At 37.9% G+C, this 20,473-nt stretch overlaps 1 protein-coding gene across 1 annotated transcript in view; it reads left to right on the forward strand.

The window, feature by feature from the left end:
- MROH9 (maestro heat like repeat family member 9) overlaps positions 1-20,473 on the forward strand; it is a 94,609-nt gene that overhangs the window by 14,338 nt on the left and 59,798 nt on the right. The window contains exons 3-6 of the mRNA XM_018059940.1: positions 5,545-5,624; positions 12,974-13,109; positions 13,669-13,755; positions 16,164-16,268. Of these exons, the coding sequence (XP_017915429.1) occupies positions 5,545-5,624; positions 12,974-13,109; positions 13,669-13,755; positions 16,164-16,268 (408 nt within the window). The remainder of the gene's footprint in view (positions 1-5,544; positions 5,625-12,973; positions 13,110-13,668; positions 13,756-16,163; positions 16,269-20,473) is intronic.

Raw genomic sequence — 20,473 nt, forward strand, 5'->3', positions numbered from 1 at the left:
TGAACTGAACTGAACTAAGAGATGAGTACTAAATCCTTTTACTCACAAAAGGGCTCCCAATAAGACCAGCTGAGATCCACCCTTTCTGGCCCCATGACTTACCATTCTCCTTACTCTCTTTGCTCCATCCATATGGTTTCATTTTATGACCTCAATACAGTGGTTCTCAATTCCAGCTTCATATAATTGGGTTGGCTGAAAAGTTCATTTGGGTTTTTGTACCATCTTATGGAAAAACTCAAACAAACTTTTTGGCCAACCCAGTGGACCTGTCTGTGGAGCTTTTAAAATACTGTAGTTGGAGCCACATCTTCAGAGAATTTGAATCACTTTTGTGGGGTGTAGTCTAGGCATTTGTATTTTTAGAAGGGATCCAAGTGATTTTAAGGTTCAGCCAGGGCTGAGAACCACATCTGTAATGCAACAAATACTTTCTCAAGTCATCTTTAGGCCCAGTGTTTCTCTGTTTGAAAACCTCTTCCTCTGCTCTCCTGACCACTATAGTCTCTAAGCTTAAGTCTAAAACTTCTTTAGAAAACAAATTTTCCTTAATATCCTCTGCTAGATTAGATTCCCATAGTAATCCCTGTAATTCCTCTTTTGACCAGTTTCCCTTGTTTCAAGTTTACTTACCCACGAAACTATAGGCAAATACCATCTGTCTTGCCCCCTGCTCTAGTCCCACAGCTTAACACAGTGCCTAGCACAGGGTAGATACTAAATAACTGGCTGACGGTCAACTGAAAATATCTGCATCCCGGGAATGCAATCTTACAGTAATATTAAAGAGCTATTCAGTTCTCTATTTTTCCATAGCAAGATGCTTGTTCGAAAGGGTAGATCTGTAAGGATGGCAAAGGCTTTTTGATGAGGGGAGTGTGTATTTGGGGGCCTATCACATGTCAAGCTATTAATATGTTGACACTAAAACCCTAAAATGTCTGGAGAATTGTGAAGTATGACTTTTAGTAGGGTGCAGAGATGAGAGTCCCACACCTCTCTGGAAAATAACTTTCTAAGGAAAGAAAGTGAGACACAAAACTAGTTTAAATAGAATGCGTTTTTAAAAGGAGGGGGGCAGTTCTATGTAATATAACAGCATAGTAAATTTCTCTTGGGAATTTGTCCCACCAATCTTCCCCAGAGTTAAAGTCTAAAATGAATGTAAGAACGAGTGAAAACTGAAAAAACTACAACACTGAGAGTGCACAGTGTAATTACACTGGCTCTGGTGCTTTTTGAAGCAGTGAAAAATAATTTAACTGGATTGAGGGGTTGTTGTTTTAGTCACTAAGTCGTATCTGACTCTTTGCGACCCCATGGACTGTAACCCGCCAGGCTCCTCTGTCCAAGGCATTTCCCAGGCAAGAACAGTGGAGTGGGTTGCATTTCCTTCTCTGGGGATCTTCCTGACCCAGGGATCAAACCCACATCTCCTGCTTGGCAGGTGGATTCTTTACCTCTGAGCCACCTGGGTAGGGGGTGAATTTATTCTGGGTGTAGCCTTCGGCTCTCTTAGCATCTAGTCTTGGCAGGGTTGGTAGGGACACAAAAGCATCAGCAACAGCATCACTACCTTCAGTGTGGCAGCAGCGCAAAATGAAGAGGCAAGGGCGTCGAATACTTGTAACTCAATTCACATGCCCCATTGCCCTGAGCTTTTGATAGTTTGCTGTTGTCAGAGAAAGAGATGTTCTAGTGAGGTAGAGATGAAGGAAAGGGTACAGACTCACATACTATTCTCAGAAGACCAGTCCATGGCTCCCTTTGAACATTCCCAGGATAGTTTGTGAATTATAAGAGGGGAGTTCAAATTCCCTCAGGATAGTGATTATTATGATAATACTCTGGCCAAGGTGGCATAGGAAACACACGATATGTATGTAATTTGAAACATCTGAAATTCAAGAAACTAGCCAAGTTGGCACAACTCCAATTTTTCTGGCCAAGAATGACAAGTGATACTGAACAAAGATGTCAATGATATAAGAAATATATATAAAGCAGATGGCTAGCTTAGAGAAGAAAACCAAAATAATAAATATGGAAGCTTAAGGCCCATAAGACTAGCCCTAAAATCCAGTGTTATGAAATATATTACGAAGTACACATTTCCAGGATTGTGACCATTTTGTCAATTATTATAGGTTTCCAATGAAGAGTCCTAGTGATTAAGGAGTAATTGAAAATGATATAAAAGAGAACTTATCCATATAATAGAAGTTAAAGCTATAATGATAATTGTATCTCCCCAGAGGAAGCACTGAAGAATTTCTGCGAACACTGGTGAACATGTTATATATTCTGAATAACAAAAAGCCTAATTGGGAAAAGCAGAAATTCCTAGCTAAATTCTATAACTTCCTCTACTGACACCACTGGAGAATCAGTTTGTATATGTTAGACAATCCTTATTGCTTATCAGTGTGTACACTGGTTTTTGGAATTAGGTAAGCATTATCAGTATATATAGCCAAAATGAAAGCAAGCTTATAACAAGGAAGGAGTATTGTTGTAAATCAGTGAATCCACAAATGATATGATGCTAAAGTAATATGGACAGAACAATAAGATGATGCTGGATCTGTGGTAACAAATCTGGTTCCATGAAAAAGAGAGAGGCTAGTTAACAGGGAAAGCAGAGGTCCACATTATTATAGATCAACTTAACGATGATTATTACTGCACAGGCAAGCAGGAGGATTAAAAAGGGCTTCTCAATTCTGGCTGTACATCAAAACTTCCTTGAAGCTTTTTTTTTTTTTTTTTAATGTTGATGCCAGGTCTAGAATACAGACTAATTATATCCAAATCTCTGAAGGTGTGGTCCAGTATTCAAATCAGTATTTTTTAAGCCCTTAATGTACTGTGAGAGTTGGACTGTGAAGAAAGCTGAGCACTGAAGAATTGATGCTTTTGAACTGTGGTGTTGGAGAAGACTCTTGAGAGTCCCTTGGACTGCAAGGAGATCCAACCAGTCCATCCTAAAGGAGATCAGTGCTGGGTGTTCCTTGGAAGGACTGATGCTAAAGCTGAAACTCCAATGCTTTGGCCACCTCATGCGAAGAGTTGATTCATTGGAAAAGACCCTGATGCTTGGAAGGATTGGGGCAAGGAGGAAAAGGGGACGACAGAGGATGAGATGGCTGGATGGCATCACCGACTTGATGGACATGAGTTTGGGTGGACTCTGGGAGTTGGTGATGGACAGGGAGGCCTGCGTGCTGCAATTCATGGGGTCACAAAGAGTGACTGAACTGAACTGAACTGAACTGAATGTACTGCCAGTGTTGAGAACCAGTGACTGAGATTTAAAGGGTCATCTTCCAAGGACTCAAGCTCAGTTAGAATGTATTTTATAAGAAAATCTGCCACTGAGACAATACCACCAGAAGATCATTGCTTATATCAGACAAAATGTTCAGTTAGTCATTATCAAGAAATACAACTAGTGGATTTCTGGGAAAATCAAATGAAAGTGGTGATGAGGACAAAAATGCCTTTCCAAAATAAACGAATTACCATTATACTTCCATGTTACAGTGAGAGCTGTCTGCCATACAGAAGGCTCCATGCTCTCTAAGTAATAATAATGTGCAAAGTGTTAATAAGTAACATAGCAAAGACCTATTCTCTCAAGATTAAGTAAAATCATATTTGATGTTGTTAGGAATCAATACAAATATGAATATAAATATTTTAGAGAAAAGAAAATAAGTCCTCTGCACCACTCAGTCTGAGCACAGCACAGAGAAGAGGTGTTAGACAAAAATCAATGTGATTCCCAGAAAGGTCACAGCAGGATGCTTATCTATAGTGGGAAGATGCTATTTTCTAGTTAAGATCCCCAATCAGGAAGCTTCTATGACTATTTCAGTTAGTTTGGGCTGGTTTAATATGAGACCAGAAAATGGGTGGGCTTCCCAGGGGGCTCAGTGGTGAAGAATCCACCTGCCAAGCAGTAGATGTGGGTTTGATCCTTGGGCCGGGAAGATCCCCTGGAGGAGAAAATGGCAACCACTCCAGTATTCCACAGCCACTTCAGTATTCTAGGAAAATTCCATGGACAGAGGAACCTGGAGGGCTACAGTCCATGGGATAGCAAAAGAATTGGACATGACTGAGCACTAAACAACAGGAGAATGAATGGTTTAAACAACAGAAATTTATTTCTCACAATTCTGGATGCTGTGACGTCCAAGACCAAAAAACGGCAGATTCAGTATCTGGTGGGATTCCTCTTCCTGGTTTTCAGACAGCCATCCTTTCCTCGTATCCTTACTTTGTAGAGAGAGAAATTGAAAGCAAGCTCTCACTTAGAAAGGCTCTAATTGCTTAAAGGTCTTATCCCTCATGACCTCATCTAAACCTAATCCCCACCAAAAGATCCTGCCTCCTAATATCATTACATTGGGGTTAGTATTTCAATATAGAAATTTATGAAAATTCAAACATGCACCCTACAACATGGACTTAATAGGAATATAGTTCCATCCTTCAAGATTGCTCTTACACTCCACAGAGGCAGAACATAGATCCCACAGGGCACTCATTGCTGGAGTCAGTGGAGCAGCACTGAGCAAATGGAGATGGGCTTTTTTAGGGTGTGAAGCAATCAGGGGCAGCCATTTGCCTATGTGCTAGAGAGAGAAAACCCTCTTTGAAAAATCATTATTATAAAGCAGTACCTAAAAGAAAGGGGCTTCCCAGGTGGCACAGTGGTGGTAAAGAGACATGTGTTTGATCCCTGGGTTTGGCAAGATCCCCTGGAGTATGAATTGGCAACCCACTTAAATATTCTTGCCTGGAAAATTCCATGGAGAGAGCAGCCTGGTGGGCTACAGTCCATGGGGTCGCAAAGAGTTAGACATGACTGAGCGTCTATGCACACATACATGCACCAAAAGAGAACTCTGAGCTATTTCAGAAATACTGAGAATGTCTATAAACAGTACTAATGGGCCTGATACAAGAAAGTGACATTGCAACAGAGGCTTACATAAACAGGGGTGATATGCAGAGAAGAATAGTCCTTCTCTAGATCTCCAACTGGTATAAAAAACTGGAAATTCTTATTGGGATGCCACTGAACATCATATATAAGTTTAACTAGTTATATCAACAGCTATATGTTGATCTGTACCTGGTTCTCATTCTATAGTAGTGTGAGTTTGGACATTCTTCAGTAAGGCCTAACATAAACCACCTTGCTGGTATCTTCATAGACAGACTCCACAAGGAGTATATTGCACTTAACAGTAGTGTATACAAGAGCACTTGGTAAACAGCATTCCTAACAAAATTTTATCTGGAAATGCCAATTATATAGACAACCATGATTGGCTACAAAAGGCCAGCATTTAGTATCATGAATAGGTTTTAAATTACAATTTGTTTGGTCTCAACACTTTTATAAAAGTTTGGGCTTATGTTTCAAGTCCAATTTGGCCTCTTTTGTCTCTGTAGAAGGCAGAATTACACATGGTGTTATGAGCTCCGCAGATATATCATCACTGATTCTTTTCTTTTTCCTGGTACTTGCAGGAGCAATCAGCTACCAGCCTATGGGACGCATACACAGGTCTGATAAGCAATCAAGCCATGATCCTGGCCTTAAACTCCAGGTATAATAAGCTTTCATGCTCTCTTATTGGACTGGTTGAATACCTTTAAAATGTAATAGATACGTACCAACAATGTGAAAAGTTACTCCAGGTTCCTCCACCCTAATTCAGCACCTATTCTTTCTGATGTTTATAAACCTTTCTGTATTGCATAAATAGGCAGATAAACTACTATACTACTTTTCATTTTTACTTTGTGTTAATTTTAACTTTTCTGTAAGATCATATTTTCATTTTGATGGCAACAGAATATTTCCAAATTTTGACATTTTCTAAACTAAATTTTATCAGTACTGTAATTATCATCCTTGTACACAAAAGATTGTATTTGCTCTGAAAAACTTCTTTGAAATACCCTTCTGAGAGTGAGGTTTCTGGTTTAAGTGATGTGTGTGTGTGTGTGTGTGTGTGTGTGTGTGTGTTAATCGCTAAGTCATGTCTGACTCTCTTACCATCCCATGGACTGTAGCCCGCCAGGCTCCTCTGTCCATAGTATTTCCCAGGGAAGAACACTGGGATGGGTTACCATTTCCTGCTCCAAGGGATCTTCCCAACCTAGAGACTGAACCCAAGTCTCATACATTGCAGATGTATTTCTTTACCACAGAGCCACCAGGGAAGCCCTGATTTAAATGATAGGCAACCATAAAAATGCCCTGCTCTGGAGGATCTTCACTGGCCAACAGCTACAGCTGCTGCCTGTGTAGATTTGCCAACATGGTCTGTGAGGCCTCACTTCCTGTGGGCTGCTCTAATCAATGACCCAGCACGGTAGGACAAATAACTCCAATGGGTGCCAGTGGGTGACTTCAGCTTGAGAGATCCTCATCAGCCAGGCTGAACCCTCCTTGGAACTTGCTGTAATCCAAGACTCTTCCTACCCTAATCCTTCTTCCTTCCTTCTCTGCTTCTCTTCGAAATCTCTTTTACTTCTCTTAGACTTCTTAAAATCCTCTTTTAGCATCTGTTTCCCCTAAACCCGAAGTAATGTAAATGAGATGAATTGTCTTAGAGCTTTTGATAGTATCAGTTTGTTCTCCAGAAAAAATGCACCTATAAGTGTTTCATTAAAGCCTAGTCACCTGGAAGATATGCATGCATATATACAAAGATACATATAGACAAGATTTGGAATATTATATTATTTTACAAGGTTCATGGAAAGGCAGACTGTAGATTAGAATCCCCTTCTTCATATTTTAATTTTTTGGTCTACCTAAATGTGTTAAAAATCTCCCACATACATAATGGTTTTCCTTTATTTTAAAAAATTTATTATAAATTTATTATAAATTTTACTTTTCATATTTTGATCAAGTATTATTTGGTAAATATTTACACATTATATCTTCATATATACCTATATAATTTAACAATATAAATGAATTCTGTTACTATTAAACCCATGGACTTCCCAGGTTGCTCAGTGGTAAAGAATCTGCCTGCCAAGCAGGAGATGTGAGTTCAGTCCCTGGATTGAGAAGATCCCCTACAGAAGGAAATGGCAACCCACCCCAGTATTCTTCCCTGAGAAATCCCATGGACAGAGGAACCTGGTGGACTATAGTCCATGAGAACGCAAAATAGTCAGACACAACTTAGCAACTAAACAATAACAAAATTAAACCCATATAATATCTTCCTTCTTTTTTTGACTAATTTAGTATTTCTAATTATTTAGTTTCTACTCCCTTTTTACTTCTCTTTTAAATCTTTAAAATTGCCATTATACTTATTTCCCTTTATAATAATTTTTTTTAATTTATTTATTTATTTTTTTTTTAAATTTTAAAATCTTAAATTCTTACATGCGTTCCCAAACATGAACCCCCCTCCCACCTCCCTCCCCACAACATCTCTCTGGGTCATCCCCATGCACCTGCCCCAAGCAAGCTGCACCCTACGTCAGACATGGCACACCTATGGACAGATCAACTAAACAGAAAATTAACAAAGAAACGCAAACTTTAAATGATACATTAGATCAGTTAGACCTAATTGATATCTATAGGACATTTCACCCCAAAACAATGAATTTCACTTTTTTTTCAAGTGCTCATGGAACCTTCTCCAGGATAGATCACATCCTGGGCCATAAATCTAAACTTGATAAATTCAAAAAAATCGAAATCATTCCAAGCATCTTTTCTGACCATAATGCATTAAGATTAGATCTCAATTACAGGAGAAAAACTATTAAAAATTCCAACATATGGAGGTTGAACAACACACTTCTGAATAACCAACAAATCACAGAAGAAATCAAAAAAGAAATCAAAATATGCATAGAAACTAATGAAAATGAAAACACAACAACCCAAAACCTGTGGGACACTATAAAAGCAGTGCTAAGAGGAAAGTTCATAGCAATACAGGCATACCTCAAGAAACAAGAAAAAAGTCAAATGAATAACCTAACTCTGCAACTAAAGCAACTAGAAAAGGAAGAGTTGGAGAACCCCAGAGTTAGTAGAAGGAAAGAAATCTTAAAAATTAGGGCAGAAATAAATGCAAAAGAAACAAAAGAGACCATAGCAAAAATTAACAAAGCCAAAAGCTGGTTCTTTGAAAGGATAAATAAAATTGACAAACCATTAGCCAGACTCATCAGGAAGCAAAGAGAGAAAAATCAAATCAATAAAATTAGAAATGAAAATGGAGAGATCACAACAGACAACACAGAAATACAAAGGATCATAAGAGACTACTATCAGCAGTTGTATGCCAATAAAATGGACAACGTGGAAGAAATGGACAAATTCTTAGAAAAGTACAATTTTCCAAAACTGAACCAGGAAGAAATAGAAAATCTTAACAGACCCATCAAAAGCACAGAAATTGAAATGGTAATCAGAAATCTTCCAGCAAACAAAAGCCCAGGTCCAGACGGCTTCACAGCTGAATTCTACCAAAAATTTCGAGAAGAGCTAATACCTATCCTCCTCAAACTCTTCCAGAAAATTGCAGAGGAAGGTAAACTTCCAAACTCATTCTATGAGGCCACCATCACCCTAATACCAAAACCTGACAAAGATGTCACAAAAAAGGAAAACTACAGGCCAATATCACTGATGAACATAGATGCAAAAATCCTCAACAAAATTCTAGCAATCAGAATCCAACAACACATTAAAAAGATCATACACCATGACCAAGTGGGCTTTATCCCAGGGATGCAAGGATTCTTCAATATCCGCAAATCAATCAATGTAATTCACCACATTAACAAATTGAAAAATAAAAACCATATGATTATCTCAATAGATGCAGAGAAAGCCTTTGACAAAATTCAACAACCATTTATGATAAAAACTCTCCAGAAAGCAGGAATAGAAGGAACATACCTCAACATAATAAAAGCAATATATGACAAACCCACAGCAAACATTATCCTCAATGGTGAAAAATTGAAAGCATTCCCCCTAAAGTCAGGAACAAGACAAGGGTGTCCACTTTCACCGCTACTATTCAACATAGTTCTGGAAGTTTTGGCCACAGCAATCAGAGCAGAAAAAGAAATAAAAGGAATCCAAATTGGAAAAGAAGAAGTAAAACTCTCACTGTTTGCAGATGACATGATCCTCTACATGGAAAACCCTAAAGACTCCACCAGAAAATTACTAGACCTAATCAATGAATATAGTAAAGTTGCAGGATATAAAATCAACACACAGAAATCCCTTGCATTCCTATACACGAATAATGAGAAAGTAGAAAAAGAAATTAAGGAAACAATTCCATTCACCATTGCAACGAAAAGAATAAAATACTTAGGAATATATCTACCTAAAGAAACTAAAGACCTATATATAGAAAACTATAAAACACTGATGAAAGAAATCAAAGAGGACACTAATAGATGGAGAAATATACCATGTTCATGGATCGGAAGAATCAATATAGTGAAAATGAGTATACTACCCAAAGCAATTTACAAATTTAATGCAATCCCTGTCAAGCTACCAGCCACATTTTTCACAGAACTAGAACAAATAATTTCAAGATTTGTATGGAAACACAAAAAAACCTCGAATAGCCAAAGCAATCTTGAGAAAGAAGAATGGAACTGGAGGAATCAACTTGCCTGACTTCAGGCTCTACTACAAAGCCACAGTCATCAAGACAGTATGGTACTGGCACAAAGACAGACATATAGATCAATGGAACAAAATAGAAAGCCCAGAGATAAATCCACACACATATGGACACCTTATCTTTGACAAAGGAGGCAAGAATATACAATGGAGTAAAGACAATCTCTTTAACAAGTGGTGCTGGGAAAACTGGTCAACCACCTGTAAAAGAATGAAACTAGATCACTTTCTAACACCGTACACAAAAATAAAACTCAAAATGGATTAAAGATCTAAATGTAAGATCAGAAAACTATAAAACTCCTAGACCTAAAGCAACTAGAAAAGGAAGAATTAGAGAACCCCAGAGTTAGTAGAAGGACAGAAATCTTAAAAATTAGGGCAGAAATAAATGCAAAAGAAACAAAAGAGACCATAGCAAAAATCAACAAAGCCAAAAGCTGGTTCTTTGAAAGGATAAATAAAATGGACAAACCATTATCCAGACTCATCAAGCAGCAAACAGAGAAATATCAAATCAATAAAATTAGAAATGAAAATGGAGAGATCACAACAGACAACACAGAAATACAAAGGATCATAAGAGACTACTATCAGCAATTATATGCCAATAAAATGGACAACGTGGAAGAAACGGAAAAAATTCTTAGAAAAGTACAACTTTCCAAAACTGAACCAGGAAGAAATAGAAAATCTTCACAGACCCATCACAAGCACGGAAATTGAAACTGTAATCAGAAATCTTCCAGCAAACAAACGCCCAGGTCCAGATGGCTTCACAGCTGAATTCTACCAAAAATTTTGAGAAGAGCTAACACCTATCCTACTCAAACTCTTCCAGAAAATTGCAGAGGCAGGTAAACTTCCAAACTCATCCTATGAGGCCACCATCACCCTAATACCAAAACCTGACAAAGATACTACAAAAAAAGAAAACTATAGGCCAATATCACTGATGAACATAGATGCAAAAATCCTCAACAAAATTCTAGCAATCAGAATCCAATAACACATTAAAAAGATCATACACCGTGACCAAGTGGGCTTTATCCCAGGGATGCAAGGATTCTTCAATATCCACAAATCAATCAATGTAATTCACCACATTAACAAATTGAAAAATAAAAGCCATATGATTATCTCCATAGATGCAGAGAAGGCGTTTGACAAAATTCAACATCCATTTATGATAAAAACTCTCCAGAAAGCAGGAATAGAAGGAACATACCTCAACATATAAATTATATTTTAATAAATATGTTCAACAATTTTCAATTTTGTTTCTATGTGCTTGAGATTTTATGTGAATAACTATAACTTTTATCAATTTATATTAATTGTACCTATCTCTTAATGCTTTTTTATTTGAATTAATCATATAATATATTGATATAGCCCTCCTGATTTATTTCTGATCATGTTTTATATAATATACCCATGGTTTTATCAAGAGGCATCTACTTTCCTTTATTCAATTGTGATTCTTGAAATTAATCTTGCAAAAATTTCACTTACTAATATTATATAATACTATTGCTCTATAATGAAAAGAAATAAAGCATTTCAAGAAAAAATTTTAGTATATTTGGTTTACCACTTATTCTCACTTCACTCCAATATCAGAAACAAGTATTTAGTTCAAAAATTTTTAAAAAGCATACAGTAATTTGTGAGAGATATTTATTGTTTCTTCTCACATTTATTTCTATACCATATTGTTATATATCTTAGAATATAAGAAAAGTTTTACACTGCAATTCTCAAGACCAAGATGTCTCTAGCTGTAAAACATACTAGTAATTTAATAACTGCTCTTTTGAAAATAACTGCCATTTTGCTGATAATTGTCTATGTTGACCCATATATTTTTGTTGGGCTTTCTTTAGTATCACCAATATCTGACCCCCTACCTCCTTCACATTTAAAATGAGAAGACTCTTACTCCATCAGCTGTTGTGAATGGCATCCGAGCGTCATGTGTGTGCTTAGTCACTCAGCTGTGTCTCATCCTTTACGACCCCGTGGACTCTAGTCCACCAGGCTCCTCTGTCCATGTGGATTCTCCAGCCAAGAATACGAGAGTGGGTTGCTATGCCCTCCTCCAAGGGATCTTCCCAACCCGCGGTCTGAACCCTAGTCTCTCACATTACAGGCGGATTCTTTACCGTCTGAACCACCAGGGAAGACCAAGAATACTGGAGTGGGTAGCCTATCCCATCTCCAGGGAATCTTCCCAACCCAGGAATCAAAGCAGGGTCTCCTGCATTGCAGGCAGATTCTTTACCAGCTGAGCTACCAGGGGAGCATCATGCTACTTTCCTAATCCTTGTTCATCATGTGGACCATTTTTAGCATTTTTAGAACCGGTAATATGATTTCAAAGTACATTACAAGACAATTTTATATTTTATCAAAATATTAATTTTTCATTTTCCTAAATCAAATCATACATCCCTAGAATCCTACCACTGGAAAAAACCACTGGAACTTTTTGATAGGTAACACACTTTTATTTGTTCAGAGTCTGAAAATCCACTGGAGTCCATGAATAAGTCAAATCAATCTTCCTAAGATTTAAAAAATTATCTACTATGTTCCAGGAGATTCCATTTCAAACAGTAGATAGCAGATATTTAGATCTTCTTGTCCAGTAGAGGGAAATGATTCTGAGTTCAGCACAAGATTTCCTACCTTTACCAACTATATTACCATCTTATAAAAAAAATAATTATTTGTACTTTAAAAACCCCGGAGGCACCGTTATCCAGATCACACTTATCAAAGGAAAAATAGCTGTGTCGCAACTTATCTTTTTAACGGTTGATGGGAAGGTTTCTTTTGCCATCTACTGGAAGATGTATCTCAATATCAGAAGTGTTACATGTGAGAAACACAGTCTCATGGATTAGATAAGATGCGGCAGTGATATATTTCAACTACCTAAATTTCAGCATGGCTTGAAGAGCTTAGCTGGGAAATAACCACCCTGTAAAGTATTATGTCTATGGAGAAATGTATTCTGAATTCTAAATAACTGATTACAAATTATTTTTTATCAAAAAAATGATTCCTTTATATTTAAATCACCATAATAATTTTAGAGTAATATTTAAAATTCACACATTATATAAAGCCAAAAGTTGGGCCTCATGTTCTAGTATCCTGACTCTTTAAACTAAGAAAAGGCCACTAAATTTAGCTTACATCTGTTCTTTCTTCAATTTAATAATTATATCTTTTTTTTTTTTTGGTCAGCTTCGTGGATCCCGCATTGCAGTTTGAAACTCAATTGAAGATAATAAAGTCATCCTTTAAAATGGCATTTGCTGTCACAAATCTTGATGAAGTGAGGGAAGCTGGTATGAATGAAGGTGACGAAAACGACCTAGAAGTAAGATTTTGCTTCCTTTAATCATGATGAGACGTCTTTATGCACAGCAGTCCCACAGAATGTCTGCCCACAAGTTGTAATCTATGTTTTCTTCTTCACTCTTTTTGGATATCATAGATAAATAGCAGCATATTCCAGCACTAATCTCTTTTTCTGGACTCCCGGTGAACTCTACAATCCCTGGGGTGTAAGGAATTGTATAGAATTTATAGGAACAAATGGGTGAAGAGATTTTGGTTAATTTGTTTAGCAAGTCCAGCAAGTTTACTGGCAAGTGCTTCAAAGAAGTAAATAGGAGCCAAGAAAAGTGCAGGTTGGGAGACTTCTGTAGTAAGATCAGTAACATCCATGTTTTTTTATTTCTCAGTCTTGCTACACAGTTCACTTGTCCTACAAGGTATTGAAGCAATTCATGGCATGTTGTATCGAATGAGGTCTCACCTCCATAGCTACATCTCTGCTTTTTTTTTTTTTTTTACCTTCAATATATGGGGAGAACTGATGATCCAGGATTACATAACTACTGGCTGGCTGGTTGTCTAACTTCCTTGTTTTTCAGAATTTATACCGAACTATTTTAAACATATTTGAGGACACTCTTCTGATCTTGGTGTCTAAAGATGTCTACAAACTGCAGATCTTAAAGGTAAACAGAAGATAAATGGCTTTGTTTTCTTGTCATAAAGCTAAAGAGTATACTACATTGCTACTGTTGTTTAGTCCCTAAGTCATGTCCAACTCTTTTTCAAACCCATGGGCTGTAATCTTCTAGCCTCCTCTGTCCTTGGGATTTTTCTAGGCAAGAATACTGGAATCAGTTGCCATTTCTTCCTCCAGGGGAATCTTCTCAACCCAGGGTTTGAACTTGTGTCTCCTGAATTGACAGGCAGGTTCTTTACCACTAAGCCACCATGGAAGCCCATACTATATTTTACTTTTTATCATTTGCCATACTTACATCTCCTTCAAGAATCTGGCAGCTGAAAGATTTTCTTTACCTTTCAGAATATGTCATTATCTCCCAAATGAAATCCCTTCCTTTTATTTGAACCACAGAGACAGAATTTTAAGAATTCAATTTTGGGAGTATGGCAACAACAGACACTTAAGAAGCCAGGTATTATGTGGCAACATAAGTGTGAACACAATATAGGATAGCAGAACATACAACGATTGGTCTAAACCATCTTCAGGTCCATGTAACAGTTAGCCATATTTTGATAATGTTAATATGCATGTTCTTCCCTCACAGCTCTGGGACTAGGGAATTCCATGGGCATCCTATCTTCAAGGATACCATGGTATCAAGGAAGGTCTCATAAACATCTATAATCCCAATTTTCATATCCAAGACTTCAGTATATTTTTAATGTGCCAGCCAGAGACACAGACTTATCTGGACATATTATGATTTTCAATTTTGCATTTTTAACATGATAGCATCCAGAGGCAGCTGTCTGGAAATACTGAGAAACTAGATCGATGGGTTTTGCGAATCATAAAATACATTCAAGGAAAGAAGTAGAATTGATATATATGTAGATAAGTAGAAATGTGAAAGATAATAACATATACAGATGTAATTTGTGCCTGATTTTAGCCATATATTTTCCATGCACTTTAAGGTGGTTATTGAAAGTGAAAGGTAAAGCCAAGGGTTTCCTTGGCAGGTCAGATGCTGAAGAGTCTGCCTGCAATGCAGGAGAGGCGGGTTCAATCCCTGCGTCAGGAAGATCCCCTGGAGAAGGGAATGGCTATCCACTCTAGTATTCTTGCCTGGAGAATTCTATGGACAGAGGAGCCTAGTGGGCTACAAGTTCACGGGGTTGCAAAGAGTTGGACACAACTGAGTGACTAACACTTTCGCTACCACTCCCGTGTATACTCTTTCAACCACCCTATGCTGCTTATTGAGCATTTGCTCTATGTCAGGCACTAAGCTGAATACTTAATAAATGGGTTATTTAATTTAATCCTTAAAATAACCCTGTGAGAAAGTTAAAATTATTTCTCCCATTTTTCAGAGAAGGAAATGGAAGCTGAGAGAGAAGCAATAATATATGGGCATCTAATGAGTGGAGGCGCTACTATAACTTGGGAGTCTGTTGCTTGACCACCTTATTCTTAAACCTACCACATCTAGAAACTCCCCTGATCCTCAAAAAGAGCTGAACGTCACTCCTGGAGAAGGAAGAGGCTGAGATTTAAAGACTCTTCATTCCTAGGAAATAAACTTCAGAACAGTTTTATACAATGGGAGCAAGTGAAAGGGAAGAGATTTAGCCAACCATTGACATAAATACTAAGGACTCCAACAATCAGTCTTAATAAGTCTACTAATGGTGGTTAACATGTGAGGCACATGAAGTCTTATTCCTTTCCCAAGGTTATACCTATGTCCTTGCACCTGAGGATTTAGAACAAAGAGGCAGAAGCCACAGCAAGACAGACCACATTTAGCAATGAATTAAAATTAACAAGAACGTTCTCACTGAGCTGACTCCAGGAATATATTCTATACCATGAGACAGAAAGTATCTGTATCATGAATTTGCAGAGGAAATTATGGAATAAAATGACATTTCAGGATCAGATCACATTTTGATTATTTTTTAAAACTGAAAATCAGATCCTATGATTTAACAGAGAGAATTAACATGCACTTTAAAATAAAAAGAGGAGAAATAGTTGATGATCATCCTGTTTTCCATGATAATCCATGATAATCATGGTAATCCTAGTAACCCATGCTGAACTTTTCATGATGTCTGGCAAAGTGATTGTTAATAGTGGATATTAGTAAATACATGTTGGATAGAATTAAATACAACAAAACCCAGGTGTAGCTACTATGGCAGATGAAGTACTATACTATGATAGACAGTGGTATACAAGCTCATTGTCATACTTTTTAAATACATATAGAATAGGTGTGAAATCATTGGGAGATCACGGGGAATCTTGGCTTCCTGAAGGTGATGATCTGAGCAGAAGAAAGGAACTTGTGGAAATAGAAACGCCACGGTTCTAGGATGGTTCTTGTGTTTTCAACAGGAAATGGCTGTATGGATGAATGAAGATAATTCGTACATGCAGGAGGAAGCCATGGTGGTGATCAGCAGAGTGCTAAGCTTTGCAGCCAGGAAAGTCAAGGGATCTGTAAGTCACAGGGACTGCTCCTTTGCCACGGGCTCCTGAAGACCGCTTCCGCAGCATTGCTTTCCTTTGTTCTGCAGTGTTTGCTGACCGCCACCAGGTGGAAGCACACCAGCATTTTCCAGATGGTGGGAACTATAATAGCCTCATCCAGCTTACCTCAGTCTTGGAAACAAACCTTTAATAAGTTAACACTCTCTTTAAATAATGTCTTCTAAAGATAATCATTATTATTTTAGTCGCTCAGTCGTATCCGGCTCTTTGCAACCCCATGGATGATAGTCCACAGAATTCTCCAGGCAAGAATACTGGAGTGGGTTGCCATTCCCTTCTCCAGGGGGTTTTCCTGATCCAGGAATTGAACCCAGGTCTCCCCCGTTGCAGGCAGATTCTTTACCATCAGAGCCATCTTTGAAGCACAGGAAGATCACAATTTTTAAAGATAATTAAGTCAGTGAAATTAATGGAGGTGAGGGGACAAATACATACAATGGGCAAAAAGATTAACAAATTAAAAGCTAAACTTCCCATAGGCAAGGTCTGTGTATATCTATATCTGACACAGTGTAAATAATAAAGGAAGATTTGTTCTGCCATTCTCTAATTGTAACTACCCATTCTGTTCTCAGGTTCTGGCCATTCACTGGATAAAAACTATTTTCTTCATAAATTACCATAGCCTGTGTCCTCCAGACTCTCAGATGCCCTTGTCCTATCGAACAATTCTTTCATTTGTATTCTATCAGAAATATATTTTAAAATAGTATTCCTTTTACATGACCTGTGTCCCCATCAGGATGAAGGAATGGCTCCACTCAAAGAATATTTGCCCTTTCGATTAAACTATTTTCAAACAGGTGAAGACATGTGAGCTAAACATGTCGCCTTATCTCATCAACAGAGATTTTTCCTAGATTTGTTCCTTTGGCATATCAGCATTCAAAAGACAGGTGAAGGATTTCTAGTCGAAGCTAACACCCTGTCCACATGTCTTATCTCCACTCCGTCCACAAAATGATAGTAATAAAATGTGTTAAATGTATGAAGCTACAGCAACAAAGAGAATTAGTAAAGGGATCCTAATGGGCTAGCGAGGTCAGCAAACTTCTGGATGACAGAATAGATAAAAGATGGTAACTGATAAAGTCTGGCAGGAGAAACTGAAAGACAGGGGCACGTGAACATCAGGATGGAGGATGGCTGAAAAGGGAGGTAGTTTGCCCTATGGACCCTGGAGAGTCTGAAGCTATGGAAACCCAAGTAATGATGAACGGTGGGAGGCAGAAGAAACTTGAAGATGTGCTAACTCACTGAAAAGACTCACCTCATACAGAAGGATCTACGTAGCATCCCATCCTCCTTTACACATACACTATTCCACAGGGAAATGAGTCTATTGGTAGATGAAATGTTGAGGACTTATTTCTCAAAACAATTGCAAATTCTCTGAGAAAATCATCTTGGTTCTGTTGTTTAGACATACTTCAGCATGACCCAGTGTCCCCATTCAGCTACTCTAAAGCCAAGTTGACCAGTTGACAAGCCTTGCTCACATACAAAATCCCACTAGTGGCATCACATTCTTAAATATGACTAGACAACTGAGACTTGGCAGGCATTTGAGAAAACCCTCCAAATATAATAGCTCCAGGTAAATAAAAAGTACAAAATGATTATCAAAAATAAATAATTTGGGGTACAGATGAGTATTTAGTCTCAAAAGAAGTAAAGAGGAAATATTTATATGCCAAAAGGAAACAACAAAAAGTGAATATGGCCTCTGTACTGATTCATCAAGCAGGAATAGATAGGCAATGTCCCAAACTGATGTGAGAACCGAAGTGGAAGTTCATTGTTTGGAGATGGATAAGAAGCAGCTAAATGACTTAGTAAGTGTTTACCTTTGGAAGTTAACACTTGAAACTCTCATAATTCTTATAAGGAATGGAGAGGCCAGCGGTATGCAAAAAAAGGAATCCAGTAAGAAAGGGCCAGAAAACTAAGCAGGAGCACTTAGGGACAGAAACAGAGAAGCTACATTTCTCCAGATCTTAACTCTTTCCTACTTTCAGCACTTTATATAGATTTTCTTATTAAAAAAAAAAAAGAGTTAGGCTGTATTAAAAATCCCCAAAGTCTTGTGTTTGAGGAGGTGTGACTGAGGTTGGCAGACTTCTGAAAGGACCTGTGCAGGGCATAATCAGTGTGCCCCAAGGTTCAAACAACCTTACTGTTCTCTTGGCCCATACTAGATCATGTCACCCCTCCACCTCAAACATGCTATGCAGTCTAGACATGGCCACACTTTCTCTGCTAGAGACACACATCTAGAAAGACCCTATCTGGCATCATTAGCAGCTTCCTTTACAAAGACACCTGCTCAGAGTTATACATACACAAGTTCATGAGAAGGGATGAATAGAGAGAATGTTCAAGGCAAAAAAACTATACATAAAAAACTCTAGGGCCAATCCCCTGTAAATGCCCCCCAGCTCCAATGAGATAAGCTGTAAGACGTACTCACCTGGTTCTAGGTACTTTTGCTATCAGCATCTTTGCCACAGATATTTTTGCAGTGTAACTAATTGGCCATGAGGCAATTTTTTTTTCATAAAAAATAAAATAATGAAAAATAAAAGGAGGACATTGAAAAGGTCATTATGAAACTTGAAAATTTAATAACAAAATTTAAAAGACTTTCTTGAGAAATGCGATTTAAACACATTTAAAATGTGTGTAAATTCGTGTCAATCCTGCCCCTGCAAAAAAATGGATTTTATTTTGTGGGTGGTACTTAAGCACCTGTCTTTGAAGGTTTTCATTCATAGTATGTTTTTTGCTTGTTGATTCATCTCCTCATTCAGCATGGCAATTTTTCTTTTTTTGACAAAATTTCTTCCTTCATTAAGAGAGGCATTGGTTTCTGAGTATATTAGAATGCATATTTGTAACTGAACTTTATGTTGTGTCATAAAAACCTCTTTCCTGTTTTTTGTTCTTGGCATCTTACCACATGTCTGTTCATAGACATTCCAACATTCTATGGGAAATGTAGGTTCACCTCTGAGCCTTTGAGACTCTTAACCTCTTTTTCCTTCAATGTAGCATGTTTCAAAATAAGAAACCAACTCTTGGGGCAAATCATTGTCATCTGTCAGCTCAATAAAGCCATCAATAAATGGGCTAACTGAAAGAAAGTCTGACTCATTTTAACCAGTTGAAACCAAAGTGTCAGACCGAACTGTCAACTGATTATTTTATCTTTCACAGCAAAATTGCCTTATCACCAATTAGTCATGTGTTAAAATGTTTGCAGCAGAAATGTATGTGGCAAAAACTTTTATGGTAGAGAAGTGTGTGGCAAAAATACTAGACACATACTCATACTCCTCCGTTACCCCCAGTAGAGAAAAAGAACACCTTGTCCTTTTTTCTTAAACCTATAACACAATTACAGTTCTGAAAATCTTGACATTCAGTGGAAAAAGAAACTTGGAATGCAAACCAAAAGAGACTACCCAGTGGAAATAAAAGGTTTCTTCCTAGGGCCTGAACAGCGACCTCTACTGTCTGCTTGTAGATTCTCCTAAATCGTGTGCTGAAGCTTGTCCAACTCTTTGCCACCCCATGGACTGTAGCCCACCAGGCTCCTCTGTCCATGGAATTTCCCAGGCAAGAATACTGGAGTGGGTTGCCATTTCCTACTGCAGGGGATCTTCCCAACCCAAGTATCGAACCTGCATCTCCTGCATTGATGGATTCTCTACCACTGAGCCACCTAAGGATGGGAGGAGCCCCAGGTAGCCTTACAAAGAAGTATAGGCAGAAAGAATCCAAGGAGGACATCCACAGAAGCAACAGATTATCTTCCCTTCTACTCAGACCATCACTCCCAGCATTCTAACTTGGTTATACCCTTGGCACATGACCTAGGTCACCTCATGTTTTTTCAGGAATGACTCCATATAAGTGTGTGTGTGCGCTATGTGTGTGTGAATGTGTGTAAGGCTGAGATAGATGTGAGTGAGTCAAGCAACAAGAGAAGGTGTATGAGATAAGGGTATATGAGAGTAATACAAAGAAGGAGAAACAGGTCTTGAGATCTCCCTGGAAGGTTGGTTTGACTCTTTTACCACCAACCATTGCTCATTCATCAAAACATCTATCTAGGAAAAGTAATAATTCATCTTAGAGACAAGTAGATTCTG

Source organism: Capra hircus, chromosome 16 (genome assembly GCF_001704415.2).
Source record: "Capra hircus breed San Clemente chromosome 16, ASM170441v1, whole genome shotgun sequence".
In the NCBI taxonomy this organism is placed as follows: Eukaryota; Metazoa; Chordata; class Mammalia; order Artiodactyla; family Bovidae; genus Capra; species Capra hircus.